The sequence below is a fragment of the Lissotriton helveticus genome, chromosome 3_1, assembly GCF_964261635.1.
Source record: "Lissotriton helveticus chromosome 3_1, aLisHel1.1, whole genome shotgun sequence".
Lineage (NCBI taxonomy): Eukaryota > Metazoa > Chordata > Amphibia > Caudata > Salamandridae > Lissotriton > Lissotriton helveticus.
Genome location: NC_136061.1, coordinates 888,027,007 through 888,053,906, shown reverse-complemented (window position 1 = coordinate 888,053,906; position 26,900 = coordinate 888,027,007). Strand labels below are relative to the sequence as shown.

Sequence of the window (26,900 nt, the reverse complement as noted above, 5' to 3'; positions counted from 1 at the left end):
TGCCGCAGACACTCGTGCATTATTTCTCACCGTTTGCTGATAAAGGGCTCCTGCGAGCGCCATTACGCGCGAGCCACCAGGAAGAAGATCTGATTGCAGTCAATCATAGGAAGCAACGACAATACCCGTTTACAGAACCCGAGGGCCTCCGGAACAATCAGCGGCACCGGATCGATACCGTATCATGCAAAATTCTGGCATTGATTTTCGCCCATCTTTTCAAAGAACGGGAATAAGCTCCCTAAAGTCGCAGGAAATTAGCCTGATGAATTAAAATGTGATTGTGATGATTCATAGGCAGTGGCTTCCGCCCTGATCAATGTGAAAATAATTCCTGCTAGCATTGTTTATAGCTTCAGTTAAAACAGGGACGAATTCATGGTGATTTGTTTGCTAAATCTTCCGCGCGCTCAGACAAACGTTAACTGCGATTTGTGTGTTCCTTTCAGAGCCATCGCTTATCACGGATATTCGCACAGATAACATTGAGCAGAAAAGTATTACCTTGTCGTGGCAAGAGCCTGGATACCTGAGCACCAACGCCACTGAGTATGAAATCAAGTACTATGAAAAGGTAAACACTTTGTTGTCCTCTTTTTTCTTTTAATCTGACCAAATGTTCGACACCTGTTATTTACTGCACCTATAAATGGCTGAACTAGATTATTATTCACTGAAAAAAACAAGGGTTACAAGGTTGTTATAGCTAGACAATAGAATTATACGTACAATAAAAATTCACTGAAAATAAGAAAGGTTACAGTGAGGTTATACCTAGGCTCATATTTCACTTGTACAAAGCCATTGAAATTCAGCAATTATAGTTACCTGAGCTAACTATAACTTAAGCCTCCCCCACTCCCGCACTGCTTATGACCTCACATATTATATCACTTCATGACATGGTCAGTGACATCACTGATGACATCTCAAATGACATCACTGGTGATATCATCGACAGAACCACTCACACCTCCATAAAACCTCGTGTACACCCACTCACACACCCACACAACCACTCACATACCCATTCATAGACCCGTACCAGTACAATGAATAGGGTGGTGGGAATGGGGAGTTAATTTGTCCTGTGCAGGGGTGGGAGGTTATTATTGGATGGCTAGGAACTCCAAGAATGTCACTTCCTGTTGAAATGGATGCTGGGACCTGAAGTAAAGTCATCTCCTCTACAGAGAAATAGGCTGAAAATATCTCTAACTGTCTCACTTCTTTTCTGAAAGACAGTTTTGACTGGAAAATAATGATGTCCCTTCTTGTAGAGATGGATGCTGGCACATACAATTATGTCACTTTCTGTGGAGATATATTCTGGGAACTTTCTTCACCTGTTACTGCCCCGAGTACCACTGACTCTGTTTATAGTTTTGGTGGATGCTGAAGTTGCATGCAGCTGCTGTGTTGTCATTCATTGATTCTTCTTAGCTTTAGGACTCATAAACGATTTATTTAATTTTTTTCTTACTCACACAACATCAATTACTTATTTTTTTTTTATAAAATAGAGATGCCAGGAAATGAGGTCCTCCATTCAACTTTGTGGTAAATTAGCTGGTCTGTTCTCACCCAATCACTTCCCAGCAAGTCAATTATTTTAGTATTAGTATTCCTTCAAGTAATGATGCCAGCATGAAATGCGCCCTATGTCTTAGTGGGCAATAATGTTGGTATTAACTTCTCAACACTTATTTGTTACGTGTGTGGTTATTTCAAATAGTCATCATTCTTCATTAAAAAAAAAAGAAAACACTATTTTGGATTTTACCTGTCAATTCCACTAAACCTCTCTATATATTTGCATCCTTCTTTAACCTGTTCTTTGTCCCACCTGCAATTTTTTGAGCTAATCATGTCATGCTATGAAAGAATACTGATGAATATAGATGTATAAATGGCAATGACTAGTTCTTGTAGCAGAATCACAGTGGATTCACGTTTTCAGTTTGAGGGCCTGATTCACAAAGCTAAACTTTCACTTTCATGGAAGTTAAAAACTGCTTGCTATTTACAGAGGTATTACGTGTAGTATATTTACGAGTGCGGAGTCTCTGCACATAAAAGACCTATCTTTTTATGGACGATGACTCCACACTTGTAAAGATACTACTCTTAAATCCCTTTCTGAAAAGAAAACAATCATAAACGTACACAAAATGTAAGTTTACTGTTTTGATTCAGGTTTTCAAAGGTGCCTTTTCCTAAGAGTGCTCTTTCAAGGCTTTTGAGGTCTTCAAGTACTCCACCTCTCCCAATGTTAGCATTTCAGTTGAACAGTCAGCAAAAATTGATTCATAGGTTAAGCAATACTTTTGGTATAATCGAGGATCGCTTTGAGCATTATAATGATCTATTGATGTAACTTTTTGAAAAGATCTAAAGGTTATTGCCAACTGACAGGTTTCTGCGTTTGTAGAAGAAGTTGCATTTAAGCATGGCCTCCCCAAATTTTGTCATTTTGTGGACTAATATTTTCAAATGATTTTAATCTCAGCTTCGATAGTCTGCTAAGTATGTCACAGGAATTGGCTCATGTTAAGGCCATGGTAAGAATGTGCACAAACTGCACAAATGACATAAAAGTCCTGAACTGAATGTGGACCACGGCGTGGCTCTGTACCACCAATGTGAAAAACTATAAAATATGGCATGAGACTGCCTGTTGATCCTTAGACTAATTTGCAGCGGCAGCGAGAGTATGTCAGATTAAACTGTTCTGATGTATAAAATCCTTCTTTATATAGAATAGATATAATATTAATCGTCACTTATATAATGTGTTTTGTTTCTCAAAGGTCTGCTTTATGTATAAAATACATAGTACTAATACTATGGATTATAAATTAACTAGAAAATCTATTGTGGCTGCATTTTATTTTTAAACTATATTTTATTGGTGAGCTTAAATTTTTAGCCTAAATGTTAATATTATAATTTTTGGATGAGTTCTGTGCTTCTGCCAAAACAATGGAAACCACGCAAACTGGATCTCTGTGGCTCTCAACTCCTGTAGTAACTGACGTTATATTTCCCCAGTCCAAGATAGGTTCTGAAAGACTATTATTATGGTCCTTCTTTCTGCGGAAAAAAGGGGTGTTCTTCGACAGTTTCCGTACTGTTATCATGGAATGATGTAAAGAATATCAGGAGAGAAAAACAAAGTTGAAACAAACAGAGGCACAGAAAAGACAGAGAGGAAATTAAGGGGTTTCTTGTTTATGTCAAAAAGAGATATAGTGTGGGAAAAGTTTGAACCTCGCTCTGTATTTCAGTGGCACTGTCACCTTCCACCCAGAAGAACAGGACACAGCTCTTGCAGATCATATAAACACTGGCACTAACAGGTGTGAGGATATCTTCCCCATCATCAAAGATTTCACTGTGCCTCCTGCTGCCTCGAGCAACACCTCCCCCTCACAAGGCATTTACAACAAGCTCTCAGGATTGTTCTTTAACAAAAACACTTTGGTCCTCAATCGGAGCCTGTCACTGTCACAACTCAACTTCCCATCATGTCTTTAGAATGAACTCTGACTTCATGGACTTCCATCACCACTATCGAAATTGCTGCTGCCCTGAAGACCATCCACTCGGGGGCCTCATCTGACTCTTTGCCTTTACCACACCTTCATCAAAGTACTCCTACTGATCAGGAACACACTAACACCTATTCTCAATGCCTCCATCAACTGAGTCATGTTGCTGGACACCTTTAAACATACCAGTGCCATGCCCCTGCTCAAGAAATCACCTGCTGACCCTGCCACACTTTCCAACTACAGACCCAGGTCCCTTGCGCTCCCTCCTACCATACCTGGTCAATGACTTAGAGAAACTGATGCCTTGGATGCTGAATTAGACCCAGCACAGTACAGAAATAGCACCAATCACTACCAGAAATTACATCTGCATGATTCTTGACCCAGGAGACATAACAGCCCTCATTCTCCTGGGTCTCTAGCATTTAATTGGTGCATTTAACACAGTCTCACGCCTCATATTCAGCCACCTGCACTCGATTGGCATCCAAGTTCCTACTCCCCACTGGGCATGCATCTTAACGGATAGAGTACAAGCTGTCAGCCTAGAACCATGTTCCCCGGAAGGCCCCAACGGTCTCAGAGTGCCGTAAGGTTCATTGTTCGGCTCCATCCTCTTCAATGCATACATGATCCCTCTGGCCAATGTCATACACACACAGCATCAATATCCTCTTCTATGCTGATGACATGCAACTCATAATCTTCCTCTAGGACAAGACCCCAAGACAAAAAAATAAGATCACCGCCTCAATAACCGAAGTCGCTAACTGGATGAAAGTCATCTTTTTAAATACTCAGCACTGACAAGACAGAAGTAATGATCATTGGCAAGAACAACTCACCATCGAACTCCAAATGGTGACCGGCTGAACTCTGACCCACAACCAGCACCCATGCCAGAACCTTGGAGTATCATCACCAGAGTGGAATATGGGAGTGTTGCTCTCTGTGGCCTTCCCAAATCAACGACGCCCCACTAAGAGCATCAATAAACACAGCCCGCCAAACTAATCACAGGCTCCAAAAGAAACTGTCACATCTCCCCGGATTTCGATCCCCTTAACTGGCTACCTTCTGAAGCCAGAATCCATTTAAAAATCACCTGTATGACACACAAGGCCTTACATCAAAAAACACCACAATACCTTGCAGAAAACGAATACCATCTGGTGGGAACAGAACCAACCGGAGCTCTTATAACCTTCTACTGAAATCACAACGATTCACCAGCCCCTAGGATATGGAATGCCTTACCACCAAAAACAAGACAGAACACTCACGTGGCATCCTTTAAAAATGAAGTGAAATCTATTCTCCTGCCTAAATTCACTTGATTTATTAGATGCAGGCTTGTAGATATTTGTTATGTTGGAACAGTTACCATTGTACGACTATTATAACCAAGAATCTTTTTGTATGTATACTTCCATTTCCTCTATCCCCTTTATTTGCTGTAAAGCGCTATGATACCTGCAAGGGTCTTGTCCGCTCTATACAAAACCTTCAAAATAAAATAAAATAAAGAAATAAAAATCAGCAGCAAACTGGGCATGAGCACAAGTCAACACCGTCACTGCATCTTGCATCCTGCTTTCACACCCTGAATATGTTGAGAAAGATCTTCAAATGGTTCCCAAGCAACCCTAGAAAAACTGTGATTCACGCCATAGTCACCAGCAAGTAGGACTATGGGAACACTGTCCACACTGAGATCACCAAGCAACTCACTAGAAGATTACAAACTTCTCAAAATTTGATAGCCGGACTCATCCTCACCCGCCCACACCTTACATCAGGGAGTTCCACTGGCTTCCAATACACAAACATGCTCAGTTCAAACTCCTCATACACACATTCAACGCACTACAGAATGGAATCTTACTAGCGCACATTCTGCGCATAGACAAAACCAGACCAGGTGGATGAATATTCTCTTACAGTAATCCATAGGCATGTAATGACCTCCCACTCCACATCAAAGCAATCTACTCTGAAGTTAAAGACCTGGCTTTTCAGTTAATCTACCTACCATAGGCAAGGCTAGGAACACAACCTGCTCAGCTCTAGGATATAAGTTGATAGTATACTTTACAAATACACGAAGCATAATATAACAAGATAAGCATATACATTTTGAAAGGCAAATGCTCAAATAATAAATCAGATTACTCAGTTGTAAACTCGATGAACGGTAATCTAGAGACTCACCCACAGAATATTGCAAAGGTTTTGTTTCCTTTGTCAGGCAGGAACTATACACTGACAATTTGAATTAGATGTACATTTTATTTTTAAAAGAATAGCATTAAGTAGGGTGCTATTAAAAGATCAGATTTCCTTTATTAAATGCTATATAAAAGAAGACAGTTCAGGTCATACGACAGGGACATTATTTGAAAGAGGATGTGTTGCCTAATAAAATATATAGGATCTTTCCAAAATCCCTTATATTGGTTTTAATTATATTATATAATGATATGACATAATATTTAGAGCCTCCTCCACCCTTTCAATTGGACAAAACTCGTCTTGTTTCCAAAACTAGGTAAATATTCTACTAGACGTGGATTGTATTGACTTATTACCTTAATACATTCAGATTATATAAAATATTTATGAATATATATTGATGGGATAGGCTAGGAAAATTGACCATAATTCAACCTGGTTTATACTGGGGGCATAAACTCTTAGCAAACATACATTAGACATGGTAAACAATATGTGACACTGAAACAAAATGCACACCATTGCCAGTCTGGTGTTTAGAAACCCAAATTGTTTTAGCTTCGGAATTTTATACATGGTAATGTTCAAGATGGAATTTCCACCTAACTCCACAGAAACCCGGGGGTCATTGAATCATGGTGTTTCTGCAGATATAGCAATTATGGGAAAATAAATGGGTACCATTTCAATCAGTAGTAGAAAGCTGTTCAATAAATGTATCAAACCATTCTCACATCAATTAAACAGTGAGGTAGCAATTGAAGCTAGTCCAAAGATAGAACAGACACTGAAAATTCCAATACATGCAGATGACATTGCCCTATGTTGAAATTGGTATCAGACAGTATTATTTAGATCAGTTGCTCTAATTTCTAACCACTTAGGATATAGAATCAGTGAATCTCAAACAGAGAGAATATTATTCAACTACAAAAATGCAAGAAAATGAGAAGAATACCAAACCATAGTTCAATGCAAGGGTGGAGGCAGCCCCAGGGATGAAGTCACAAACTGGTCACTTTATTTCAAAAAGTTCTTTATTTTTCTTCATAAAAACAACTTGACAACAGCCAACGCATTCCCTTCCTGTCAAAATAACTTCCTCAGTGCAAAAAAAGTGTATGAATAAATTCGTAGAGTGGACCCAGAATACTGGCCTTGGACATTGTGGTCCCAATCCTTTCTATATTCCTTATTCCTTCTTATTTTTCAAGAGCCAATATCATGAAAAATCTTTTCTTGAAACTGTACAAAGGCGTGGTTAGACAGGAAAAGTATATCTGCCTTGGTCAAACCGTCGTAACGTCGGGAAACAACCAGTCCGCGGAAATATTGCAGAAAGTGAAGCTAAAAATTCGCAGATCCCCAGTAGGTAGTACAACTTCTACCCGGGCCTCTAGGGTCAATTGCGATGGTTAAGGCGCGGTATCGTTTCTCATAGACAGATAATTGAGCCACAGCAGACCACACCACATAAAAGTCTGTCTTGTGGGTCCTGACGTCAATAAACACGGAAGATCATGATAAATCTCAGAGACATGCAATCGGAATGACGCACAGAGTCACGGCGTCATTATTCGACCCAAGAGGGTACGCCTAACCATAGTGACTGATATGCAGTTGCAGCTCGTGGACGGAGTGCTGCGGGCATTGAGGTGGGGTGGGAGAGGTGAGGGGCATGGGGGATGGTAATAAACTCCGCCTCACCGCCGACTGGAGTAATGTAAAGAAATAAATAAAATGAATTTTCTTGCACGCATTGAAACGCCAAATGCATTTCAGCACGCACAATGAGATACGTTTTATTTCTTTATTTCTTTACATTACTCTGGTCGGCCATGAGACGGAATTTACTACCTCCCACCCTGCCCCTTCCCTGCCCCACCTCACTGCCCGTGGCACTCCCTCCACAAGCCGCTACTGCCGATATGGCAGTGCAGTATTCAGGGATAAAAGTTAAAGGGTGGCCTGTCCACATATTCAAATTAAATTGTGAAATATTCAAGGATTTAGACTCATCCATCATAAGACTATAGTGAACCTTTATTAATAAGCATGCTTAAAGCCTTGTGCAGAATACGGGGGTGTTTTACTAGTCACCATGCAGCTTTTTACACTCTTTAGAACATATAGATTGATTCTGAGAGGTGTTGTTGGCCCAAACCTTACGTGAGTGTGAAAACCCATCTCAATTGATTTTCAAGATGCAGAATAAAAATATTAATCAGCAGGTCTTGCATGTGTCATACCTCTAGTAAAGATTCAGAAAGACAATGATTATATTAGAAATATTTAATCCTTTTATTGAAAAATCTTGATGTAATCGATATGGCTATAGTTTGCTAAATATGCTGTTCTGTGTTTTGTTTTGCACAGGATCAGAGAGACCAAAGTTATTCTACAGTGAAAACAGCATCAACTGCTGTGACTGTTAGCAACCTTAAACCTAGCACTGTCTATGTATTTCAAATCCGGACATCTTCATCGCAAGACTATGGAAGCTATAGCCCCAGCTTTGAGGTGGAGACCATCGGAGAATGTAAGTAAATTTACAATGTCTGCACTATTTGTTGACATATCTCATAGATTTTTGCATTGTTAATTAGGATGTTTTAGATAACATGATACAGTTAACAGTTTCTAAATTGTTTAATCCGTTTCACATAAGAAATCGTTCTGGTATATTTTGATTGCTCATCTGTTCTTATCCATGGCATATCAAAGGGTCTTTCCAATACCCTGTTATTTTTTACTTATACAGATGGCACCTGAATTCTTTTATGTCTGTTTATTCTTTGCATGTAGTTGTACACTTTTTGTAGAATTTTCTTTTTTTTTCTTTTTTATAAATTTTTATTGACATTTCAAAACATGCAAGATGCAATACAATACAACTAGCCAGCATGGTATTGATCAATATTGGAGCTTAAAAAGTACAGTCTAAATGGTACACAGTCCACATTATTGACACAGACTCCGGTACCCCATTTCTAATAAATAAGTTAACGTACAGCAATTGCTTAGACAATGATGAAGAGCAACATCTTACGACTGCAATAGAGAAGAACATTGTGCAATACCTCAGCAAGGGCCCAGTATACACCCATACCTGACTTTCCCAACCGCATTTCAAGGAAGGTACGCCACCTAAACAGATCATGAAGGCACCAGAGGGGCAAGATCACACGGTACCACATCCTGGGTGTTTTTTATGGCTAGAGCATCTGTCGACCCCTGCTGTTTTTGAAGCCATGCTAGAAAAGGTTCCCGTATGTCGCAAGGTTAGGAAGAAGGCGGCATCCATTCCCAAAATACACTTAATTGCGTGTGCCCACATGTGACATCCCGGACCCAGTCCTTAATGGAGGGTACCCATCTCCTGCCTCAGTGAATCGCGACCTGTCTCTTCGCAATCAATAATAATAGTGCATGGAGCATGCGCAGCTTAGGCTGCGTATCTTTGACATAGCCCAAGGATAAGGGGCCAGTGACACATTCAGGATGGAATTTATTGATTCGAAAACTAGTGACCAGAACTCTGCCAACTTGGGACAATTCCACGAGATATGTAAGAATGCAGCCGAGGCGGATCCGCAGTACCAGCATCCATCATTTTCACGTATACCCATGTGATAGAGGCCCACTGGTGTTCTGTAAAATCTATGCAAATATTTAAAATGAATCAGCCTTAGTTTGTAATTCGGTGAAAGTTTGGTTAATTGCCCACAGCAGAACTCCCACTATGACTCAGCCAAAGGTGTCTCTAGGTCTTCATTGCAGTGTCTAAAGGAGTTGGGTATCACCAAAGGGGCAGTGTTTTGCATGCAGGTATATAGGCGCGTAATGAGCTTACAGGGAGATGGAGATTTCAGTAAGTTTTCCAATGCAGGCAGCTGCAGCGGCGACCTCGGAAATTCAGCCCAGAGGGCACGGCATGCCGTTCGCACTCTGTGGTATAAAAAGATCTCCGCAAATGTTACCGGCAGGCCCTCAGTCGCTTCAGGCGGGGTTCTGAACTGATCATCAGGGTATAAATCAGCAAAGGTTTAAAGGTTCATCTTCTGGGCCTGGGACTTACTTATACTGTCCTATATACAAGGCAGCAGTGGGTTATGCAGCAAGGGAATGGAAGGGGCAAACAGCATTGGGACTCCAACCCTTTTACGCAGCTCCTCCATGCCCAGCATAGTGTTCCAGCAGAGTCTATGTCTTCACGAGGGCGTCGAGCTTTCTGGTATAATGCCACTTTAAGTGGGACAGGGGCCATGACATCAGTCTCTACTGCCACGTGTGGCTGGAAGTGGGTAGGGTGTGCCCAGTAGTGCAAACATTGTGCCTGGGCACAGTGCTTCATAAAGCTGCATGTCTGGAGCACCTAGACCACCCTGCCTCAATGTAGGAGTTAGCAGGTCCCAGGAAATTCTTGCTTTACCACACGCCCACGCCAATGAGACCAGTTGAGATTTTAGGGAATTAAAAAAGTGTCCAGTAAATGGAATCTGGATATTGACAAACAAATACAGAAATTTCTGTAATATAACCATTTCAGCCAGTGCAACCCTGCCCGCCAAGGACAAGGGTAGTTTAGACCACATCTCAACTTTTTCCTCCAACCATGTGATCGCTCGACCATAGGTTAATCGACACACTTCCTATGTGTCCCGGCTTATCCAAACTCCTAGGTATTTAACCTCGTCAGCCTCCCACCTTAAGGGGAATTCCGATGTCACCGGGGAGGTACCATCCATCAGCGGAAAAATTACTGATTTGGCCCAGTTTTTAAAGACCCCAGTTAGCCCGCCAAAGCGGATTAATTCTCTCAGAAGAGGGTTTAGCTTCTCCTCTGGGTTAATAATGTACAGTGTGACATCATCTGCATATAGTGAGGGAGAGTAGTCTACCAGAGCTGAATCCAATTCTCCGCGCAGTCTGGTGTTGTCAGATGCGAGCAGCCAGGGGTTCCAATGCGATCGCAAATAGCAAATGAGACAGTGGACACCCCTGCCTAGTACCTCGTGAGATTGGGAATGGATCGGAGAGCATGCCAATCACCTGTATGCGTGCGCTAGGTGAAGTATATAACAGCCGGATTCTGTTGATAAACAGTGCGCTAAATCCCATATGCCCTAGAATCGAGAAGAGATACAGCCGTACAAGCATGTCAAACGCCTTAGTGGCGTCCAGGAACACAACCGCAGCCTTTACATCAGGGTGTAGATAGTGTAACACCGAGATTATCATTCTGAAATTGTGAGAAGTGGATCTCCCCGGGATAAATCTCGATTGATCGGGGAGCGCTATCATCGGCAGCAGGGGTTGCAGACGATGTACAAGTAACTTGGCAAGGATTTTAGCATCCACATTGATCATGGACAGCGACCGATAGGAATCCATCTCCTTCCCTACCTTCCCAGACTTAAGAAGAGTAATAATGACACTTTCTGTAGAACTTAATGGAACAAACATTTTTCAGATGCTGTAAAGATTTTGGGTGGCTAGGCCCTGACTTCGCCTCAGTTTTCATAAATTGTAACAAAACAATCACTGTTTTGTAGTCTTTGTAAGAAACACAAAACAAGTCTTTTCCACAATTTTATCACCTCCTTTCTCCCTATACATAATATAAATATGTTTTCACTATGGGAAACTGTTGTAGAAGTAGTGTTGGTTGACTAACACGCTATTTAGGCCCATTCCTTTTACTATACATAAATAAGATTGTCAGATGAAGATTCTGTATGCAAATTTATGGTCGTATTTGTATTGTACATAGTTGGCTGCATATATCTAGAGTAGGCATCTCGTAATGCTAAAGTATGTTGGAAACATGAATATTTGATTGTATTAAAATGGTGTTGTGCCATCCAGTACTTTGCAGTTGAAATTGTATATAAAATGGACCATAAATACACTTCCCAATATATGTTTTAGCACGTGCATATCTGATTTTTAAAGGATCTAAATATGTATGAAACCTTGCACTCATATCTTCTGGTGAATATTCATTGGCCAGACTACATTCAAATAACCAGTAAAGTTGATACATGGGTTTCCTTCCTAATCACCCACGTTACATATTGTTTTACTAATCAGGATACAGAATGAGGCCTGCTTGAAGAATTTTAGAAAAGTCCTTAACAGCTAAGGCTTAGCTTTTTACTTTGACTCACTACTGCTTACCATCCTATGCTCACCAGTACTCCAACACCTTCCCAGGGCCTTCAGGTTGGTAATTGAATGTCTCATTATCACTGTCACTTTCCTGTACATTATTTTACACTATCACTCGTCATCTTCAGCTCTGTTTAGCCTTTCTAGTCAGTAGATGAAACTCACCTCAAATGCCGTAATATAGTTCCAGGCATCTCCTTTGCTCAATTCTATGTTAAAATTGTAGTGTTGCAAAGATGACATTAATCTGTATTTGTAAAGCACAAACTACTCACCCTTACGGGTCTTAAGATGCTGTGGGCCATCGTGGAAATTAAATGAGCTATTGCCCAGAGTCACATGGTGCTGAGCTGCGCTGCGACCTGAGCCAAGGATCAAACCGTGAACCCTGTGCTCCGAAGTCAGCTTCCCTGGCCGCTGCAACACACCTCTCCATTTATTTCATACATTTTCATATTAGTTCTTAGAATAGAGAACTTCACCCTCTGAACCTTCTGAAACATAAATAATTTGGGATCTGTACTGAAGGGAAACATATTCTAATCTGAGTAAAATCCAGGCCTTCTGCTTTTGGACATCTGTTTTCTGGACCTCTGTAGTCAATGGGATCCATAATGGATCTCTATCATTATTCCAAATGGTGTTAAGTTACAACTATTAGTGCCTACCTTTGAAAATAAGGTTATCCGCTGTGTACAGCAGCTGTAAAAAGCTGTGAGTGGGTTGCATGTGACACATGTTCATAACATGTGTATTTGTAAAGCACATGTTCACCTGTAGGCATCTTAGCGCTGAATAACAGATGTTTATTGTTACCCAAGTCAATGGTATTCATTTTATCGATCTTAGATGGATAAAAGGCTAAGTGGACCCACCTGCATTTGAACCTGTGACCAGGATGTTAAACACAGAAACAGTGCATTGGACGCATTAGTCCACTGTGCCACCAGACCCTGCTTTCGTAAGCATATGCCCTTGCTCAGAGGCTGAGTGGTGGATTGCTCGTCTGATTCAGCATATCATCTGCATCCATGTAGCTGATTAAATTTGCTAATGTATGCTAAAATCTTATAATTGAATTCAGAATACAATATTAAACATTCTCTTTCATCTTGTCGGCTGTGTATAATCTGTTGAGCTAAATGCGTATATTTTGGACAAAGTGTGCCAAAAAATACAACTTGTGATTGGCATGAGCTTGCAAACCCATTGCATTGTCTTTCCTATGAAATTCTAGGCCACAAATTCATACTGAGGGTAATTATCATATATATGTGCGTTGCCAAAAGTTATTTAACCCCTTCGCTGCTAGGCCTTTTCCCCTCCTGTGCTAAGCCTTTTTTTGGCTATTTGGGGTAGTGCGCACTTAGGCCCCTGTAACTTTTTGACCACATAAGGTATCCACGCCAATTTTGCGTCCTTTTCTTCCAACATCATGGGGATTGTAAAGGTACCCAGGGTTTGTGGATTCTCTTGGAGGGGTCCCAGAAATTGAGAAAAATACTGTAAAAAATGTATTTCCGAAAAATGGGGAAAACGTGCTGTAAATGAAAGCCTCTGGATTATTTCCTGCAATTGTTATCAAAAAGGGGTTTGTGGTCTGAAATCACCATTTCCCCAGCTTTTAGGAAATGGCAGTCTGTTGTCAGGGAACCAACATTTTTCACACAGTTTTGACAGTTTTCTGGAACATAGCCTATTTCTGCTATTTTTTAGTGCTTCCAACCTCCTTCCAGTTAATTGTAAAAGTGAGTATGAAAGCAATAATGGATCCTGGAAAGCTATACATTTTAGAAAAGTAGACACAATTCTAAATTCAGAAAGGGGTCATTTGTCTAAATCCATGAAGGTTTCTTTATAGAAACCAACAGTTAAATATTTGAAAAATTGAAAATTAGTTGAAAAAAAACAACCTTTTGTGTCAATGTTTTCACCTGTAACTTCTTATAATCTTGACAGCACTTTGAAAGCAATATACCGTTACATTTGCTGGACCTTCCTGGTTGTGGGGATATATAGGACTTGTAGGTTCACCAAGAACCCAACGAACCCAGAGCCAAAAACTATGCAGCAACTTGCAATGGTATTTTATTATGTACCGGGTTTAGGGCAATTATTCTTTGAAAATGTATACATGGAAAAATCGGCAGGAAAGACACCTATGTATTTCTGAAATGGGTACAAATTATAGAGTTTAGAAACAGTAAATTTTTGCACATTTTCAAAATAGGGAATACTCATACTAGCATGAGAATTATAGGTCATTTTTCAAAATGACTGCTTTTTAACACAATGTCTTTCATTTGGAAGGGACAAATGCATGAAAACTCAATAGGTAATAACAGTTGATTTACAGATCTGAATTACCCTAAGTCTCCCGATAAAAATGGTACCTCAATTGTGTGGTTCGGCCTAGTGCCTGCGACAGGAAACGGCACAAAAGGCAACGTGGTCGCACCTCAATTTCGCTGTGAAAAATTACCCTTTTTTGGCAAAGTGCCTAGCTGTAGTTTTTTAACCCTAGCTCTGCCGGCACCTAGGGAAACCTAGCAAACCTATACATTTTTGAAAAATAGACACGCAGGGGAATTTAGGATGGGGTGACTTGACTGCCTCCCACCAGGTTCTATTATCCAGAATCCCATGCAAACCTAAAAAATTGACCAAAAAAACACATTTTCCTCACATTTCTGTGGTGCAAAGTTCTGGAATCTGCGTGGATCAACACATTTCCATCCACCCAGCGTTCCCCAACGTCTTCTGAGAAAAATGGTACCTCAATTGTGTGGGTCGGCCTAGTGCTTGTGACAGGAAACGGCGCAAAACGCAACACGGTTGCACCTCAATTTCGCAGTGAAAAATGACCCTTTTTTGGCAAAGTGCCTAGCTGTGGTTTTTTAACCCTACCTCTGCCGGCACCTATAGAAACCTAGCAAACCTATACATTTTTAAAAACTATACACCTAGGGAAATTTAGGATGGGGTGACTTGACTGCCTCCCACCAGGTTCTGTTACCCAGAATCCCTTGCAAACCTAAAAATTGACAAAAAAAACACATTTTCCTCACATTTCTGTGGTGGAAAGTTCTGGAATCTGTGTGGATCCACAAATTTCCTCCCACCCAGCGTTCCCCCGGTCTCCCGATAAAAATGGTACCTCACTTGCATGGGTGGGTACCTATCACAATCCAACCAGGTTTTGCAAGGGGGGTCTCATGAGTTTTTGTCCCGGGGCTCGGCGGCCATCTAGGGAAACCTACCTAACCCACACATTTATGGAAACTAGAAACCCAGGGGAGTCTTGCGAGGTATGGCTTACGTGGATCCCCCATCATTCTCCTACCCAGAATCCACTGCAAACCTCACATTTTGCAAAAAAATCACTGTTTTCTTACATTTCTGTGTGGTAAAGTTCTGGAATCTGCGAGGATCCTCAAATTTACTCCCACCCAGCGTTCTCCCAGGACTCCCGATAAAAATGGTTCCTCACTTGCGTGGGTAGGCATAGTAGCTGCAACAGGAAAAGGCCCAAATCATACGGTGGAGACTTTAAAATTACCTATAGCAAAACTACCTGTTTTGGGGGGGCACCTGAGTTATTGGCCCCGGGCTCGGCGGCCATCTTGGGAAAGTACCAAACCCAAACATTATTGAAAACTAGACACCCAGGGGAGTCCAATGAGGTGTGGCTTGCATGGATCCCCCAACGTTTTCCTACGTAGAATGCCATGCAAACCTCAAAATTAGCTGAAAAAAACACATTTTCCACATATTTGTGTGTGTGGGAATCACCGTGCGGCACAAATTTCCAGCCCCACAGCGTTCCCCTTAGTGTCCCAAATAAAATGATACCTCACTTTTGGGGGTGTCCAAAGCAGAACTGGCTGAAATTGTATTTTTAAAAAAACATAGCGCTTACAATTATCAGTGCTATACTCTAAATCCCTATGTTTTGGGCACTTCCTAGTCACAGGCCTTTGGCCCACCCACACAAGTGAGGTATCATTTTACTCGGGAGAACAAGGGGAATGCTGGGTGGTAGGACATTTGTTCCGGCACGGTGATCCCACGCAAAAATGTATGGAAAAAGTGTTTTTTTTACCTATATTTTAGGTTTGCAGGGAATTCTGGGTAGGATTACGTTCGGGGACCCACGCATGCCATACCTCGCTGGACTCCCCCGGGTGTCTAGTTTTCAGAAATGTTTGGGTTTGGTAGTTTCCCAAGATGGCCCCCGAGCCCGGGGACAAAAACCTAGGTGACCCCCCTTGCAAAACCAGGTTGTTTTGTGATAGGTCATTTTGATGTTGCCTCAATAGTGTTTGGCCCCTTGCATGTCGTGGGTACTTGACCCACCCACGCGAGTGAGGTATAATTTTTATCGGTAGACCTGGTGGAATGCTGGGTGGTAGGAAATTTGTGTGAGCCCGGTGATGCCACACGTTCACACACAAAAATGTGTGAAAAAAACTGATTTTTTCAGCTAAAATTGAGGGTTTCAAGGGATTCTGGGTAAGGGGACATTGGGGGATCCACGCAAGACATATCTCCTTGGAAGCCCCCGGATGTCTACTTTCCAGAAATGTGTGGGTTTGGTAGGTTTCCCTAGATGGCCACCGAGCACGGAGTGAAAAACCCATGTGACCCCCCTAGCAAAGCCAGATCGTTTTGACAAAATTAGTTGTTTATTTCTGCAGCGTGACAATTTTGGCACAATATTGCAAGGAAAATGTGACAGACATTGTGAGTTTTGCAGGATATTGTGGATAAAATAACTTGTTAGAATTCACCAGAGAGGCATCATCATGTACTCCCATGGGTTTTCAACAATATCTACAATCGGTAGGTTATTCGTAGGTGGAATGTACACCTTGGCAGAGAGACTAAAAAGACAAAGATTCCTGCAGAGCCATCTATTCCTCAAACACACACACATTTGGATTTGGCACGAGGGCGAGTGATGGTTCAGTATATAAAATGTTATTAACAAGAGGTTTCACAAAAATGAAATGCTCTGTCAATTACATGGACAAAAAAACTGAACCAATGACTCGCAGCTCGTGAGCTGTAAAGCCACTACAAGGCACCAACCGCTTTACAGACCATTCACACACCTTTCATACTTGATACACAGAAGACCATTCACACCACCAGGCACGAAAGAAACACATCACAACATTCACAAAAAAGGGACAAGGTGCACCCTGCTTAAAAAAAAAATAAAAAAATTACTACACAGCCATCAATTCCTCAAACACACACACATACTGGTTGGATTTGGCACGAGGGTGAGTGATGGTTCAGTATATACAATTGTATTAGCAAGTGATTTCACAAAAATGAAATGCACTGTTAATAATTGAAAGGACAAGAAACTGAACTATTGACTCACAGCTCGTGAGCTGTGAAGCCACGACAAGGCACCAACCACTAAACAGGCCATTCATACACCTTTCATACGTGTGACACATACAAAACATTCACACCGCCAGCCGCGAACCCATCACATTACAACACTTCCAACAGCAGACAGCGCCATTCAAGGGCCCATCACTTTCACAAGCCCACATTCCTGACACAGCAACTACACAAACTCATGGATTGCAAGGAGTGGCGCTCAGCTAGCACTGTGTGTAGTGACCAGCATCAATTCACTACTCACACACCGCCAGACGAGCGCCAGTCCACGCACACCGCCAGGCAAACAGCAGTTCACGCACACCGCCAGTCCACGTACACCGCAAGCCAAGCGCGACTAAACGCACACCACCAGCCAGGCACCACTCCACACACACCGTCAGGCAAGCACCAGACCATGCACACTGCCAGCCAATAACCAGTCCACACACACCGCCAGCAAAACACAAGCCCACACACACCACTAGGCAAATGCCAGTCTATGCACACCTCCAGTCAAGCACCACTCCACGCACACCGCCAGTCAAGCGCCACTCTACGCACACCGCCAGCTAAGCACCAGTCCAAGCACAGCCCAGGGTTAGAAGAACAGTCGGGGCAGTACATACAAACCTCCTTCCGCAAACCTCTTTGCCAACAGACTCTACATCTCCGACTGGGAAAGTCTTTTGAGGATGTAGGAGGAATTTGATCAGGAAAGTGGTGATCTTTAAATCTGGCAACATCCTCCACCACTCCAACTCTAGGAACACTTGCCTGTTCCACTAAAACAAGGCTGCCTATTACAGACTCCTGAATCTTTACAAAAGTCATCTTTGACTGAGGACAAGATTCCTGGAACACAACAAAAGCATTAAAGGTTGCCAAGTGGAAAAGATGGATAGCCAACTTCTTGTACCAAATGTAAGCCTTACGAAGAGCAGCATACAGTTCCAACCTCTGATCTACTCTGTCAACACCACCCATGTGCCTATTATAGTCTAAAATGCACACAGGTCTGCGCGCTTCAGCAACCTCACCCCAAACAGTCACCGGTTAGGTGCTTTCATCATGGATGATAGTCAACATGTAGACATCTCTCCTGTCTGAAAACTTCACAGCTAGAAGCTCCTCGCAACGCAATGCACTACACTGTCCCCGGACAAGCTTTTGACAAACAAGTTCTTTTGGGAAACCTTTACAGTTAGAGCGGATTGTGCCACAAGCAACAGTGTCCACTTTGGCCAATTCCCTGAACAACCGCACACCAGTGTAGAAGTTATCTACATATAAATGATGGCTTTTGTTAAATAATCCTCTACCAAGTTCCCACACAATTTTCTCAGTCACTCCAGAAGTGGACGGACAACCAGGGGGGTTAATCCTGAATTCCTTATCGGTGTACACCCTGAAATTAGAGACATATCCAGTCTGACTGTCACACAGCATATACAGCTTAATTCAATAGCGTGCCCTCTTACTAGGAATGTATTGCCTAAAAACCAAGCGGCCCTTGAAAAATACCAAAGACTCATACACTGCAATTTCTTTCCCAGGAGCATAAATCTCAGAAAATCGATCAACAAAGTGATCAATGACAGGTCGAATCTTGAAAAGACAGTCACAATCAGGGTGATCTCGTGGCAAAGCTAAACCATTATCGACAAAATGCATCATCCGATGCAGAAGCAAATACCTATCACGACTCATGATTGCCGGAAATATAGCAGTTGCCATCAAGGGACTAGTAGGCCAGTGTGAAGCCATTGATGGCTTCCTAAGCAAGCCCATCAAAAAAGTTAAACCCAAGAACTTCTTCATCTCTTCCAGATTTGTGGGAGTCCACCCGGTAGCTCTAGCGTGGGGCTTAAGGTTGGCACTGTTCTCCCTCAAAAACTGTTCTGCATACAAATTAGTCTGCTCAACAATCTCTGCCAAAAAAACATCATCCATAAACAACTGAAAAAAAATTAATCGGCAAAAAGTTTTCAGTGTTCACCCTACATCCTGGAACACCAGTAAAGTCTGGCAATGCCGGCTGCACCATGCCTGGAGCAACCCAGAGGTCAGCACTTTCAACAGGAAGCCTTGCAGCCCCAGGCTGCCGCCCAGCTGCCTCTTGCATCACTATACCAACAGGAAGTCTTCCAGCCCCAGGCTGGAACCCAGATGACTCTTGTCTCACTATACCAACGGGAAGTGTAGTAGCCCCAGGCTGCAGCCCAGATGCCTCTTGCCGCACTATCGGCACAGCAATGTCCTCCTCTAACACAGGCTCTTCATCCACACCAAAAGTAGCTTCATCAGCACTCAGTGTATCTTCATCATCAGATGATGCCATGTGGAGAGAAAACTCACTGCCTGAATGTTCCCCTCCCACCTCTGCCTCAGAATCAGAGTCAGTCTTTGGACCATGGTCAGAGGAAGAATCAAAAATCTTTCCAACAACTTGCTGAGCTGAAAGTCCAATTGGTCGCACACTGCTTGTCCTACCAGCGTGTTGCCCCAAAGCATTGTGGTCCATGAAGTAAGCATCAGCGGGTGCGCCTCTGCCAGAGTCTTGAGCAAAAATCACTGTCGCGTTGGCAATCCCTGGACACGTGTTTCGAGGTTGTTAGCTCTCGTCAGCAGGGAATAGGCATACATGTAGGGGTGCTGCGTAGGCTGCCCAAAAATATTCTCAGGTCCGGTACCGCTCTTGGCACGCAGGTGCGTAACCCGGGCTCGTCAGCCCCACCAGCTCAAGGGAGCCTGAATATAAAAGAAAGTCCAATTGGTAGCACACTGCTTGTCCTACCAGCGTGTTGCCCCAAAGCATTGTGGTCCATGAAGTAAGCATCAGCGGGTGCGCCTCTATCAGAGTCTTGAGCAAAAATCACTGTCGCGTTGGCCATCCCTGGACACGTGTTTCGAGGTTGTTACCTCTCGTCAGCAGGGAATAGGCATACATGTAGGGGTGCTGCGTAGGCTGCCAAAAAATATTCTCAGGTCCCCTACCGCTCATGGCACGCAGGTGCGTAACCCGGGCTCGTCAGCCCCACCAGCTCAAGGGAGCCTGAATATAAAAGAAAGTCCAATTGGTCGCACACTGCTTGTCCTACCAGCGTGTTGCCCCAAAGCATTGTGGTCCATGAAGTAAGCATCAGCGGGTGCGCCTCTGCCAGAGTCTTGAGCAAAAATCACTGTCGCGTTGGCAATCCCTGGACACGTGTTTCGAGGTTGTTAGCTCTCGTCAGCAGGGAATAGGCATACATGTAGGGGTGCTGCGTAGGCTGCCAAAAAATATTCTCAGGTCCGGTACCGCTCTTGGCACGCAGGTGCGTAACCCGGGCTCGTCAGCCCCACCAGCTCAAGGGAGCCTGAATATAAAAGAAAGTCCAATTGGTAGCACACTGCTTGTCCTACCAGCGTGTTGCCCCAAAGCATTGTGGTCCATGAAGTAAGCATCAGCGGGTGCGCCTCTACCAGAGTCTTGAGCAAAAATCACTGTCGCGTTGGCCATCCCTGGACACGTGTTTCGAGGTTGTTACCTCTCGTCAGCAGGGAATAGGCATACATGTAGGGGTGCTGCGTAGGCTGCCAAAAAATATTCTCAGGTCCCCTACCGCTCATGGCACGCAGGTGCGTAACCCGGGCTCGTCAGCCCCACCAGCTCAAGGGAGCCTGAATATAAAAGAAAGTCCAATTGGTCGCACACTGCTTGTCCTACCAGCGTGTTGCCCCAAAGCATTGTGGTCCATGAAGTAAGCATCAGCGGGTGCGCCTCTGCCAGAGTCTTGAGCAAAAATCACTGTCGCGTTGGCCATCCCTGGACACGTGTTTCGAGGTTGTTACCTCTTGTCAGCAGGGAATAGGCATACATGTAGGGGTGCTGCGTAGGCTGCCAAAAAATATTCTCAGGTCCGGTACCGCTCGTGGCACGCAGGTGCGTAACCCGGGCTCGTCAGCCCCACCAGCTCAAGGGAGCTTGAATACAAAAGAAAGTCCAATTGGACGCTCACTGCTTGTCCTATCAGCGTGTTGCCCCAAAGCATTGTGGTCCATGAAGTAAGCATCAGCGGGTGCGCCTCGGCCAGGGTCTTGAGCAAAAAATCACTGTCGCGTTGCCCATCCCTGGACACGTGTTTCGAGGTTGTTACCTCTTGTCAGCAGCGAATAGGCATATATGTAGGGGTGCTGCGTAGGCTGCCCAAAAATATCCTCAGGTCCGGTACCACTCGTGGCACGCAGGTGCGTAACCCGGGCTCGTCAGCCCCACCAGCTCAAGGGAGCTTGAATACAAAAGAAAGTCCAATTGGTCGCACACTGCTTGTCCTATCAGCGTGTTGCCCCAAAGCATTGTGGTCCATGAAGTAAGCATCAGCGGGTGCGCCTCTGCCAGGGTCTTGAGCAAAAAATCACTGTTGCGTTGCCCATCCCTGGACACGTGTTTCGAGGTTGTTACCTCTCGTCAGCAGGGAATAGGCATATATGTAGGGGTGCTGCGTAGGCTGCCAAAAAATATCCTCAGGTCCGGTACCACTCGTGGCACACAGGTGCGTAACCCAGGCTCGTCAGCCCCACCAGCTCAAGGGAGCTTGAATACAAAAGAAAGACCAATTGGTCGCACACTGCTTGTCCTATCAGCGTGTTGCCCCAAAGCATTGTGGTCCATGAAGTAAGCATCAGCGGGTGCGCCTCTGCCAGTGTTAGGAATTAACATTGGCAAGTGTGCTTCATTCTGGTTCGTGCATTTTCAGTTGAACCCTTAGCGTCAAAATCCGTACTTTCCTGACGCTCCCTAAGTGGGATAAGGAGGAGCTGGGCCCTCCCATCATTGCTTGGCTTACTTGCTGTGACCACGCCCCCTTCCCACTTCCTGGTTCCTGTTCGAGTTGCTTTGCTGCCGTCTAGAGCTCTGCTGGGCTCTGTCTTCTAGTCGCCTGATACCTGATTCTCCTGACCCTCTGCTACTCGCTTTTCTGCCCTGTGAGTGTGCGTGTGGTGTCTGGTTGTGAAAGCGGTATTCTTTGCCGCTTCGTTTTCCGTGAACGCGACGCCCTGCTATTCCTCACGCATTTTGCGGGCATAATCGGTTCACTCTCTGCTTTATACTGGTTTTGCTACCACTGTTACCTCTTTGGTTTGCCCCTTTGCTTTAGTGGTTTTTTCCTCTTGAGAGTGAGCGCTCCGCCCTATCCTCCTAGGGCCGGGTGTCTCACCTCCTGAGTGGGTGCTGCTCCGCTGTATTCGCCCCCTGTGCAGCCGGTCGGTGCCCCTCACTCCTTTTCTGTTTTGTGTGTGTTTTTTCTGGTGTTTTGGTGTTACTGCTCCGCTGGCCTGGTCCTCTTTAGTCAGCCGGCCAGTTCACCTCACCTACCCTTACCATTTGCTTTGCGTCAGAGGTGTGTTGAGTCCTTCGTGAGTCCTGTTTGGACCCCTCCCTGATTACCTGGACTCATCGTTGACGCCGGCCCGATCTACACTTGGGGTAAGATCCATGAGTGATCACACTTGTCAATGTTTTATGGTGTTTCATGTAAGCATAGGGATTGTGTCTATTCCTAACTTGATCTTTGTTTCCTAGCCTGGACCACCCCCCCCGGAGACGCCTTTTCGACTATTCTGTTACCCCACGTATGAGGAGAGTGGTGGACACTCCTTGGGTAAATTCCCTCATACTTTTAGGATACAACAGATAGGAGTGTGGTCTACCTTGTTAGCGCATTCCTGCTGCTGTGTCTTGGAGGTGTGGGGATTTGTCTTCGCTCCCGTGGAAGTTGGCCCTTCTCCTAACAGAAAGCCAAGCCCACGAATTTTCCTTCCCCTGAGCGAGGATGAATTCCGACACATCTATGGAGGCGTCAAGCCCTGTCCCACAGACCCTTTCCATGGAAGACTTAATGGCAGCTTTTGTGGCCCTACAGACAGAAGTAGGAAGATTAGGTACAGAAAATCAGAGGCTAGTTGCGGAAATCCATCAATTGAGAACAGGCACCATCCCTAAAGTCCGCAAAAGTTATATCCAGCCTGCCAAATTTACACTTTCCCCAACAGAACAAGACCCACGAGCTAGCCCTGATCCTCAGGCCTCCCCTGTGCAAGTCACGGTAAACACCCCTAACCCTGTGCCCCTAGCCATGCCCGAAAGATTTACAGGGGATAGCTCTAAATACGAAGTTTTCATGAACCAGTGCCAACTCCAGTTCTTGTGCAAAGCTGCGTCCTTTCCGGACGATTCTGCTAAGGTAGCGTTTATCATATCCTATCTAGTCGGGAATGCGGCAGAATGGGCGGTGCCGCTGGTACGGAATAACGATCCCTTTTTATATGACCTTGACCTGTTCAAAGAAAAAATGAGAAGTCTTTTTGCTAAGCACGCCTACATGCAAGCCAGTGACACTGAGTTACTAAACCTTCTACAAGGGTCGAAGGATTTGCTCTCGTACATAACCCAATTTAATCGCCTAGTAGCCGAAACCCACTGGCCTGAAGACAAGAGAACTTCTTTGTTTTACAGGGGGTTGGGTGAAGAACTTAAAGACCTACTCTCCCAGATAGTAGATCCACCAGAGGATTGTGCTTCCTTTATTGACCTGGTTGTTAAATTAGACCATAGATTGCATGAGAGAAAAGGAGAAAGGCCTCGCTCTGTTGGGCCCAAAATGGTTTTCCACAGAACTGAGAAACCCATAACCAGAGACGCCCCTGAGCCCATGCAAATAGGGGGAATACGCGGGCTTCTATCCTCGGAGGAAAAAGAGAAAAGAAGGAAGCTCAATCTGTGTCTATACTGTGGCAAGGGAGGGCATTTTGCTCGAGAATGTCCTGTGCGTCCAAAAAATCCAAGGCAATCAGTAAGCAGTCTTACTAGTTCGGAAAACTCAAAAGCTTGAGGAACAGAGAGATCGATTCCTTAAGCTCAAAACCTCCACAGATCTCCTCTAAACCCGTCCTAGTGGTTAAACATTTTATTGTACCCATTACTCTCACGTATTTAGAGAACAAACCATACACCATGTCAGTTCTCTTAGATTCCGGTGCTACAGGTAATTTTTTTGACTTCCATCTAGCCAAACATTTGGGGCTTGCCTTTGTAGCTAAACCTCAGCCTGAAGCCATTTGGGCCGTAGACGGTTCGGAATTATCCTCTGGAATGATTAGTTACCAAACATCTCCACTGACCATTGTGTTCAATAACGGACATTCCGAGTCCCTTGTATTTGACCTAATTGATGCTCCCAATTTTGGTGTCATCTTTGGTGTCCCTTGGTTGCAGATCCACAACCCTGCGATTGATTGGGAAAAACGAACGGTTACGTTGGGTTCTTCTTTCTGTAGGCAACACTGCTACCAAGAAGCCCAGGAACCAGATTTGCCACTATGTTGTGCAGTACAAGCAGGGGTGGATGCATGCTTACCTGACCAGTATGCCGAATACTCAAACGTATTCAGTGAGCAGGAAGCCACCAAATTGCCTCCACACAGGAGATATGATTGTAGGATTGACCTGATACCCGGTGCTGACTTACCCTGCAGTCGCATTTATGCCTTGACTCCCTCAGAAAATGACTATCTAAAAAACTATCTGGAGGAAATGCTTGCTAAAGGCTTCATCCGTCCTTCCTCGTCGCCTGTTTCTTCCCCTTTGTTTTTTATTGATAAGAAGGAAGGAGGGCTCAGGGCATGCCTGGATTATAGAGCCCTGAACAAAATCACCATAAAGAACAAGTATCCCCTTCCTCTTATTCCTGTCCTTCTAGACCAGATAAAAGGGGCGAAAATCTTTACTAAAATCGATCTCAGGGGTGCCTACCATTTGATCAGGATAAAACCGGGCGACGAGTGGAAAACTGCCTTTCGCACAAAATATGGTCTCTATGAATATTGTGTAATGCCGTTCGGGTTATGCAATGCCCCGGCGGCATTCCAATATTTTATTAACGACATTCTGAGGGAGTACATCAATGTTTTCGTTATAGTTTATATCGATGATATTCTTATATTCTCTCAAAACGAAGCAGAACACATAGAGCATGTCCGGAAAATCTTACAGAAGTTGCAGGAGAATCAGTTATATGCCAAACTGGACAAAAGCACCTTTCATACCTCAGAAGTTGATTTCTTGGGTTTCACCATCAAACCTGGTGGCCTTCAAATGGACCCTAAAAAGGTAGAGGCATTGACACTATGGAAAAGCCCCACTTCAGTTCGAGAAATACAATCCTTTCTAGGATTCGCCAATTTTTATCGGCGCTTTATTGATCGGTTTTCTGACACGGTTTCCCCCATCACAAGACTGTTGAAAAAAGGGGTACCGTTTGTTTGGACATTGGAGGCAGAACAAGCATTTTGTGCCTTAAAAGAGAAGTTCACTTCAGCTCCTATTCTCCGTCACGCAGACAACTCTCAACCTTTTTATGTGGAGGCTGACGCATCACAATATGCTGTAGGAGGGATTCTATCCCAGCGAGACACAGATACAGGTCAAATGCATCCCATAGCTTATTTTTCCAAGACCTTGCTGCCTGCAGAAAGAAACTACACCATAGGGGAGCGTGAACTGTTGGCCATCAAATTGTCCTTTCAAGAATGGCGACATCATTTGTTAGGGTCTCCTCATGTGGTCACCATTTATTCCGATCATAAAAATCTGCAATTTTTCAAATCCGCCAGAGCGCTCACGCCCAGACAGATGAGGTGGTTATTGTTTTTTAGTGAATATGATTTTGTGATCACTTACAGGCCCGGCACACAACAGGGGAAAGCAGATGCGTTATCCCGGCTAGGACTAGCTGACCATTCCAACAGAGAACAACCGCTTCCCATCATCCCAGAAAATAAGATCCTTGGGGTGGGAGAGAAAGATCACACACTTCTAGAAGACCTCAAAAGCCTACTACCCACCATCCCATCGGATGAATGGTTACAAAATCCTCTTCACACCATCAAGGAAGGGATTTATTACCATGATAACAAGATGTTTGTGCCTGCTTCACCCTTGAGACAAAAGATCATTGTATGGTGTCATAGTAGCCCTTTGGCCGGCCATACGGGTGGGCGGAAGACTCTTGAGTTATGCCGCCGATGGTTTTGGTGGGAGTCATTGTCTCAAGACGTCTTGGAATATGTACACGCTTGCGCCATATGCGCCCGCCAAAAGGCTTCTCATTGTGCCCCTACAGGGCTGTTAAAGCATATAGCCATACCCCCTGCACCCTGGCATACTATCAGTATGGACTTTATGACTGATTTACCACCATGTCAGGGCTATACCACCATTTACGTAGTAGTAGATCTCTTGTCTAAAATGAGTCATTTCATCCCTCTAAAGAAAGTGCCTTCCTCTAAAGAACTGGTGGCTGTTTTCTTGGACCCTGTGGTGAAACTACATGGGTTGCCCACAGTTATCATTTCCGACCGCGGTCCCCAATTTGTCTCTAAGTTCTGGAGAGGAATGTGTGAGGTGTTGGGAATCGATCACAGGCTTTCTACCGCATATCACCCTCAAACAGATGGGCAAACCGAAAGAACCAACCAAACTTTAGAACAGTTTCTGAGGTGTTT

At 44.0% G+C, this 26,900-nt stretch overlaps 1 protein-coding gene across 4 annotated transcripts in view; it reads left to right on the top strand.

The window, feature by feature from the left end:
• EPHA10 (EPH receptor A10) overlaps positions 1 to 26,900 on the top strand; it is a 1,640,855-nt gene that overhangs the window by 837,630 nt on the left and 776,325 nt on the right. For 3 of the 4 annotated variants that reach the window (XM_078681221.1, XM_078681224.1, XM_078681222.1), the window contains exons 5-6: positions 450 to 574; positions 8,163 to 8,329. In XM_078681221.1, coding sequence (XP_078537347.1) covers positions 450 to 574; positions 8,163 to 8,329 — 292 coding nt within the window. The remainder of the gene's footprint in view (positions 1 to 449; positions 575 to 8,162; positions 8,330 to 26,900) is intronic. The other variant, XM_078681220.1, reaches the window with a different exon arrangement.